This window comes from Siniperca chuatsi, linkage group LG22 (genome assembly GCF_020085105.1).
Source record: "Siniperca chuatsi isolate FFG_IHB_CAS linkage group LG22, ASM2008510v1, whole genome shotgun sequence".
NCBI classification, from domain to species: domain Eukaryota; kingdom Metazoa; phylum Chordata; class Actinopteri; order Centrarchiformes; family Sinipercidae; genus Siniperca; species Siniperca chuatsi.
Window position 1 is genome coordinate 24,455,512 of NC_058063.1, and position 8,849 is coordinate 24,464,360.

The 8,849-nt window shown below is 43.2% G+C and overlaps 1 protein-coding gene and 1 pseudogene across 1 annotated transcript in view; one reads left to right on the forward strand and one right to left on the reverse strand.

The window, feature by feature from the left end:
- The window catches only part of mogat3a (monoacylglycerol O-acyltransferase 3a), a 12,431-nt gene extending 3,798 nt beyond the window's left edge, over positions 1-8,633 (forward strand). Inside the window, exons 4-9 of the mRNA XM_044184217.1 lie at positions 769-912; positions 2,968-3,098; positions 6,326-6,369; positions 6,468-6,558; positions 7,460-7,568; positions 7,728-8,633. Of these exons, the coding sequence (XP_044040152.1) occupies positions 769-912; positions 2,968-3,098; positions 6,326-6,369; positions 6,468-6,558; positions 7,460-7,568; positions 7,728-7,882 (674 nt within the window). The 3' untranslated portion in view covers positions 7,883-8,633. The remainder of the gene's footprint in view (positions 1-768; positions 913-2,967; positions 3,099-6,325; positions 6,370-6,467; positions 6,559-7,459; positions 7,569-7,727) is intronic.
- Positions 1-8,849, reverse strand: part of LOC122870279 — a 234,146-nt pseudogene that overhangs the window by 117,210 nt on the left and 108,087 nt on the right.

The following is an 8,849-nucleotide window of genomic DNA, read 5'->3' on the forward strand; positions in this document are numbered from 1 at the left end:
TGGTAGCGGTGTTGACCTGTCTGTGTGTACCTGTCTGTCTCTCAGGTGTGCTGTGTGACCTGTCTGTGTGTACCTGTCTGTCTCTGTGTGCCTGTCTGACCTGTCTGTCTGTGTGTACCTGTCTGTCTCTCAGGTGTGCTGGTAGCGGTGTTGACCTGTCTGTCTGTGTGTACCTGTCTGTCTCTCAGGTGTGCTGGTAGCAGTGTTGACCTGTCTGTCTGTGTGTACCTGTCTGTCTCTCAGGTGTGCTGGTAGCGGTGTTGACTGTCTGTCTGTGTGTACCTGTCTGTCTCTGTGCTGTACCTGTCTGTCTGTCTCCTGTTTGTCTCTGTGCTGGTAGCAGTGTTGACCTGCCTGTCTGTGTGTACCTGTCTGTCTCTCAGGTGTGCTGGTAGCAGTGTTGACCTGTCTGTCTGTGTGTACCTGTCTGTCTCTCAGGTGTGCTGGTAGCAGTGTTGACCTGTCTGTCTGTGTGTACCTGTCTGTCTCTCAGGTGTGCTGGTAGCGGTGTTGACCTGTCTGTCTGTGTGTACCTGTCTGTCTCTCAGGTGTGCTGGTAGCAGTGTTGACCTGTCTGTCTGTGTGTACCTGTCTGTCTCTCAGGTGTGCTGGTAGCGGTGTTGACCTGCCTGTCTGTGTGTACCTGTCTGTCTCTCAGGTGTGCTGGTAGCGGTGTTGACCTGTCTGTCTGTGTGTACCTGTCTGTCTCTCAGGTGTGCTGGTAGCAGTGTTGACCTGTCTGTCTGTGTGTACCTGTCTGTCTCTCAGGTGTGCTGGTAGCAGGGGGGTTTGGGAACTTCTGTACGGAGGCGACAGGTTTTTCTCGTCTGTTTCCTGGACTGAAGCCTCACCTGCTGATGCTGCCGTTCTGGTTCAGAGTCCCGCTCTTCAGAGACTATATCATGTGTGGAGGTATACACCTGTCTGTCTGTCTGTCTGTCTGTCTACCTGTCTGACTGACTGTCTGTCTGTCTGTCTGTTTGTCTAACAGAGATCTAATAAATGTCATCATCAGTCAGTTATTAGAGGATCTGCTGTTTCGTAACGTAGGGGACAGTCTCTACCTCAGGTGTTCTTTGTCTTCTTCACCGCCCCGCTAAATGTGGATTCATCCGCCGCTGGAAATAGTCCCCAACAGATGCACTGTTTCCTCCTGTTGGTCTGATAAAAACTACAGCGAGCAGCTGTTTGAGGAAACTACTGAGCCTTTTTAAACAGGAAACTATAGATCTGTGTTTTTAAAGATCTTCAGCAGGAACCAATGGGCTCGCAGCTGAGCGCCGCAGACAGGAAGTGAGACGGTACTGAGAGACGGACCGACATGTTGCTGGTTTATAGATATCGGTAGATATCGGTTTAGACGTTATAAAACAGCAGATTTTCTAATAAAAGATGAAACTGAAACTCGTCACAGTGACTTAAGAACATTTACAGAACCAGGTTCAGCTCTGGAAGAGGTTTTGGATTCTGGTGCTCTCACTCAGTCGGAGTTTCTCAATCAGCTGTTTGTACAGCTCTGAGTAAACACTGTGTCACAGGTCAGTCAGGAGGAGGCAGAAAGCTGCTCTCTGATTGGCTATCGGAGCAGCGTCACATGGGTTCATTTGTTCCAGATCTGCAGCGATCGATCAGTTTCATCATCAGTCCTGAAGTGATCACTTCGTGTCACAGCTGTTTTCTCCTCAGAGTGAGGACTCGCTGCGCTCTCTGCTCTGTGCGTTCAGGTTAAATGTGACATCTGACTCACCTGTGTGAGGAAACAGGGTCATGTGACTGGCCGTCAGTATATAGGATTGTATATTTCTTTCACGATGTTTTTCATGGGTTCAACAAAGTGTCGTAACGTTGTGACAAAGTGTTTATGAGCTGCTCCATGTTACCTTTCATCTCCAACCAGACTCCATTTAAAAAACATGTAAATTACACTCTGGTTAGTTAGTCCAGATATGCAGAATATTACAGTAAAGTGTATTTTCCACAGGAAGATCAGCCTGCGGCAGATGATCATTAAGTAGCTGTTGGATCCATAAATAAATGTTTTCCATCAATAGATTAAGTGCAGAAGAAATAGTCCTCAGCAGTAATATGAGTTTAATTTCATAATTATTATACTTGTTCTGTGTTTAATTAATTCATTAATTAATTATGATTAATAAACTGATTTGAGTTGTGAGAAGAAGAAACTGAACTGAATAGATTCTGATCACATGATGTGAAACACCACCTGTCTGTCTCTCACCTGTCTGTCTGTCAATATAAACCTGTCTGTCTCTCACCTGTCTGTCTGTCAGTATAAACCTGTCTGTCTCTCACCTGTCTGCCTGACAATGTAAACCTGTCTGTCTCTCACCTGTCTGCCTGACAATGTAAACCTGTCTGTCTCTCACTGGACTGCCTGTCAATGTAAACCTGTCTGTCTCTCACCTGTCTGCCTGACAATGTAAACCTGTCTGTCTCTCACTGGACTGCCTGTCAGTATAAACCTGTCTGTCTCTCACCTGTCTGCCTGTCAGTATAAACCTGTCTGTCTCTCACCTGTCTGTCTGTCTGTCAATATAAACCTGTCTGTCTCTCACCTGTCTGCCTGTCAGTATAAACCTGTCTGTCTCTCACCTGTCTGCCTGTCTGTCAATATAAACCTGTCTGTCTCTCACCTGTCTGCCTGTCAGTATAAACCTGTCTGTCTCTCACCTGTCTGTCTGTCTGTCAATATAAACCTGTCTGTCTCTCACCTGTCTGCCTGTCAGTATAAACCTGTCTGTCTCTCACCTGTCTGCCTGTCCGTATAAACCTGTCTGTCTCTCACCTGTCTGCCTGTCCGTATAAACCTGTCTGTCTCTCACCTGTCTGCCTGTCAATATAAACCTGTCTGTCTCTCACCTGTCTGCCTGACAATAAACCTGTCTGTCTCTCACCTGTCTGCCTGTCAGTATAAACCTGTCTGTCTCTCACCTGTCTGTCTGTCAGGCCTGGTGTCGAGCTGTAAGTCCAGCCTGTCGTACCTGGTCAGTCGTCCTGAAGGAGGTAATGTCGCTGTCATTGCGGTGGGCGGAGCTCCGGAGGCTCTGGACGCTCGACCGGGAGCTTTAACACTACAGGTACATTATGAATTTATTATTATTATTATTACTTAATGAATTTGATCCGACACACAGTGGCTGACTGAGGTCTTCTGCTTTATATATTATCTAATAACCAGAGCAGAGATCAGTCTCCCGATCAGGTTTCAGGTCGAGTTCAGGACGTTTTGTTGTGTAAAACTCCAGACGACTTATTAAGAAATGTCTGTCTTTCATTGTGTTGCAAGTATCTAACAATGTCCAGTGGGAACAGACAGGCAGTCAGACAGACAGGCAGAGTGCAGTCGTTGTGTTGCATCAGTAATGGATGAAATAAAGAGAAGCTTCTTAAATTCCCCCGTGACTCAGTGAGACTTCTGCAATGTGGAAACATCAGCAGCGGTTCATGAGTTCAAACTGAGCCTCGTTCTGACGTCAGTGTCACTAAATTCAGTTTTATCATCACTTAATTAAAACAGGTTGCAGCTCACAAACTAGTTGTCACGTAGAGATGAGTTGTTATGAATATTTACAGCCACTAACTGCAGGTGTAGCTGCTGTTAGCTAACTGAACCAACGTAGAAAAGGTTTCAGTCTTAGTCGTCTGGACACTGTTTTCAGAATCAAGACGTTTCGGCTCCCATCCGGAAGTCATTCTCAATTGTGAAAAAATGGGACGGGAACTCAGAAATTTAAGCTACTCTGTGTTGCATAAGCCCCGCCCTCAGGAAGGAGTCTACCTGAGTATCTGTTGATTAGCTAGTTTCACCTGAAACTGACCTAATTGTTTCCATGATGGCCCAGTAATCAGTAATCAGGCCTATTGATTTCTGGCTGCACCTCCCTCATCACTGTTAAGTACCTGATTAGCATGTGATTGGCTTGACCACGGTGTTAATACACTGTGGTAAACTTTGGGCAGATTGAATCTCAGACCACCATTTGTGTTCAAAGAGGGGTTTTCTTTTTTCACAAAAATGGCTTCCTTGACGCCCCGTTCAAACCAACTCTTCTCTCTACTTAGACTCTTCACCTCGCTGTCTTCAAATGTGCGGTTTGTAGCTTTTAGATGCAGATGCACGGCGCTCTGCAATCCTGAGTTAGTGTGTCGTCTGTGCTGATAAAGTCTTTTGTGAAGTGGCTGTTTGGTCTCACCTATGTACCGTTCTTTGCACCCAGCATGTGCTGTAATGGATGTATGTGCTGTATGTTGTAATCCGGACATTACAACATAGAGCCCAAGAAGTGCTCACCGGCTCAGAGGGTAAGAAGAAAGAGGAAAGGCATGTCCAGAGTGCACTCTAAGCCTGTGGTTATCCTACTTGGGCTATCAACAAAGTTAAAAGAGCCAAAAAACAGGACAAAAGGGGAACAGAACCAAGAAGGAACGGTGTCTCCATCCCTTATGTATCTGGACTGTCTGAAAAACTACAAAGGATCTTTAGACAGCACGATGTTCCTGTTTTCTTTAAACCAGGCAACACTTTAAGACAGAAACTCGTTCACCCTAAGGACAAGATGCCCACACAGAAACAGAGCAATGTAGTTTACTCCATTCAATGCAGTGAGGAAAACTGCAAAGAACGGTACATAGGTGAGACCAAACAGCCGCTTCACAAAAGACTTTATCAGCACAGACGACACGCTAACTCGGGATCGCAGAGCGCCGTGCATTTGCATCTAAAAGCTACAAACCGCACATTTGAAGACAGCGAGGTGAAGAGTCTAAGTAGAGAGAAGAGTTGGTTTGAACGGGGTGTCAAGGAAGCCATTTTTGTGAAAAAAGAAAACCCCTCTTTGAACACAAATGGTGGTCTGAGATTCAATCTGCCCAAAGTTTACCACAGCGTATTAACACCGTGGTCACGCCAATCACATGCTAATCAGGTACTTAACAGTGATGAGGGAGGTGCAGCCAGAAAACAATAGGCCTGATTACTGATTACTGGGCCATCATGGAAACAATTAGGTCAGTTTCAGGTGAAACTAGCTAATCAACAGATACTCAGGTAGACTCCTTCCTGAGGGCGGGGCTTATGTAACACAGAGTAGCTTAAATTTCTGAGTTCCCGTCCCATTTTTTCACAATTGAGAATGACTTCCGTGTGGGAGCCGAAACGTCTTGATTCTGAAAACAGTGTCCAGATGACTACGACTGAAACCTTTTCTACGATAGAACACTCCTGGACAAATGAGGGACGACACCGTCTAACTGAACCAACTCACAAAGCTAACGTTAGCATGCTAACATCTGAGCCGTTTAGAGTGAAGAGTAAAAGAGGTGATCTGGAGTTCGGTCGACGTCTCTGACCTGAAACCTGATAAATGCTATTTAATAACGACGTCAGTCTGGAAGATTTTAAATTACATTTCACTAAAATAACACAACATGAGTAAATAACGCCATTTAGCTTAGCATAGTCAGATATTTCCCTCTCATTATAAACTGTATGAATGCTACTAACTCTGAGACACAGATTTCTCCATGTCTGCAGACAGAAATAAAACAAATACCTACATTTACAAAGATTTATCTTTTTAGCCTCTAAAATGTGTTAAAAAAAAGTTATGCTAGCTTGTGATGCTACGGTGACTTCCTGTTTACATAGTTGATTGCTCCTGATTGGACAGCGCTACAGATGTTTCCTAGCAACAGATTTACACATCACTAAAGTCTTTACTCACTGAGACGTTTAAGTTTTAATGGTGCAACCTGGTTTAGTGAATCACTCTTTGAAACTAGTTCTTCATTACTGAGAACTGAAGGATCCACGAAGACCTGCTGAGACTCAGTCCAGATCCTCTCTGTGACAGATGATAAACCCTAAACCTTCAGCCCGTCTCACTGCTAGTTAGCTTTATTATCACATATAAACACAGAATTCTACAGAAAATAAACTAATATAAAACAAGTTTAAGAAAAACACAAATAAAATAAACTAACAATAATCATCTAAAAAGACAGAAATATATCTGCATATATAAAATAAATAATTAGACACGACTAAGAAGTGATTAATGTGTGTAGTCGGTGCACTGTGATCTCGGAGGGAACACAAAGGAAGGTGAAGATGAGTTTGAGTCGTCGGGTTCACTACAGCAAAGTGTTCATGGGCTTTTCATCGCTCAAAGTTAAATATGACATTAAAAGTCAGTTTGAAGCTCAGATTTTTGAATCCTTAAAATAACAAAATCAGAACAAGAAAAATCAGAACACAAACCTTTTTTTTTTTTTTTGACTGAACATCTGTTTGTGTTTGTTTCAGGTCCGAAACAGGAAAGGCTTCATCAAACTGGCTCTCAAACACGGGTGGGTGTGGCTTGTGGAGGGGCGGGGCTCCGAGGGGTGGAGCTACAAACAGTACACTGACCGTGTGTGTGTGTGTGTGTGTGTGTGTGTGCGCGCAGAGCTCAGCTGGTTCCAGTCTTTTCTTTTGGAGAGAACGAGTTGTTTGATCAGATGGAGAATCCCACCGGCTCTCCTCTGAGGAAGCTGCAGGTCAGAGGTCACGCTGCTACACGCTTCAGATTTAGTTTAGTGTATTTATTTGCACAATAAAAATCCAAATAATGCGTTAAAGCCGTAAAAAGGATTGTGCTGGTGAGAGTTAAAAAAGAGAAGAACAAACATCTGAAATCTAAACGTTCCAGCGAAGAAGAAACATCAGCACAACATACAGAAAAGTGTCAACAATAATAAATATACATCAAATAAAGTATTTCTGATTCTGAACAATAACATGAACACGAGATACGAACACAGCGTTCAAGTATGCCGCACTGGTTTACAGTCTGCTGGAACCAGATCAGAAACAACATTTATATCATTTATAGATTAATCGCAGAAGAGCTGAGAGTTCGATCGACGAAATGTACAGAACCTTTTAGGATCGTAAGGTCGGGCTGAGCGGCGGGAAAGAAACTAAACTGACGTATTTCCAATGAACCAAACTACGGATTTTATTTTTAATACCAATTGATTTTGTTCTCATACTGCAAACTAAATGAATCTAATTTTTCATCAAATAAAACAAATAAATCTTGAAGATGAGATTTAGTTATTTCCAATGAAAAGTCAAGAATTTGATTCATTAACATTTTAATAAAGTTTGTTCAGTTTGAACCATTTAGAAACTTGATCAAACTCAGATTTTGCCTCAGAAATAAGTGTTTATGAAATGAATGATACTTAATTAAATTTAACATGTTTATAAAGTCAACCATGGCCAAGCTACCACCTAGCTACCACCTAGCAACCACTTAGCTACCACCTAGCAACCACGTAGCAACCACATAATAGTGACCTAGCATCAACGCAGAATCTCCGTATTACTTGAAATAGCAAGTCAACACAAACTGTAAGCTCAGCTGAAAGTCAGCATGTTGTCCTGTGTCCACAGAACCGGCTGCAGAGCATCATGGGAGTCGCGATGCCTCTGTTCCACGCCAGAGGAGTTTTCCAGTACAGCTTCGGACTGATGCCCTACAGGAAGCCCATCCACACCGTCGGTATGACTACAGCGTGAACTTACGTTAATCTAACGTTAATCTAACGTTAAACCAGTCAGAGACGATGGATATCAGTTTCATCTCTGTGCTTAAGGAGATGTTGCGGTGTTAGCAGCAGTTAGCGTCGGAGCTAACACCCCCCCCCCTTTGTGTTTTCAGTGGGGAAGCCGATCTCGGTCGTCCAGACTCCGAGTCCCAGCAGTGAGGACATCGAGTGTCTTCATGAAGTTTACCTGCAGAGTCTGACTGAACTGTTCGAGCAGCACAAACACACCTACGGCCTCAACGAACACCAGCACCTGACCTTCATATGACCTTTATACAAACACCTGACCTTCATATGACCTTTATACAAACACCTGACCTTCATATGACCTTTAAATAAACACCTGACCTACATATGACCTTTATATAAACACCTGACTGCCATATGACCTTTATACAAACACCTGACCTTCATATGACCTTTAAATAAACACCTGACCTTCATATGACCTTTATACAAACACCTGACCGCCATATGACCTTTATATAAATAAATATGACCTGTTTATAACCTACAGGTCACCTACCTGAGCTGTTCCTGCTGTGAACGTTAAACTGTCAAACAGTCGGATTTAATTTTCTACTGAACAGCACCATGCTAACACTACTTTGACATCGAGCCCATTGATTTGACTGGGAAATGCTAACACTGCTAGCAGAGCTCATTAATTTGAATGGGAATTGTTATTACTGTTAGCAGAGCGCCTTGGTTTGACTGAAGAACGCTACCATTGCTAGCAACTCCTATGGATGTAAATGGAGCATGCTAACAGTGCTAGCAGGGCTCATTGGTTTGTATAAGGAATGCTAACAGTGCTAGCAGGGACTATAGATTTAAATGGGGAATGCTAACAGAGTTTTCACGGTGCGTTTAAGAGCGATGTAAAGATGAGTGTTTGTTCTGTGGAATAAAGTGACATCACTTGATGATGTAACAGATGATTGACAGGTGGGTCATACAGAGGTCTGGTGTGACATCACAGTGACATTAAAAGATCCGGAGGAGATGGTGCAGTCTGATTGGTTGATTTGATCATTTGGACTGAATCTGATTCCGTCGACACAAACATGAAGTTTTATAAATTTTATTTAACCTTCGTTTAACCTTTATTTAACCTTTGTTTAACCTTCGTTTAACCTTTGTTTAACCTTTGTTTAACCTTCGTTTAACCTTCGTTTACCTTCGTTTAATCTTCGTTTAACCTTTATTTAACCTTCGTTTACCTTCGTTTAACC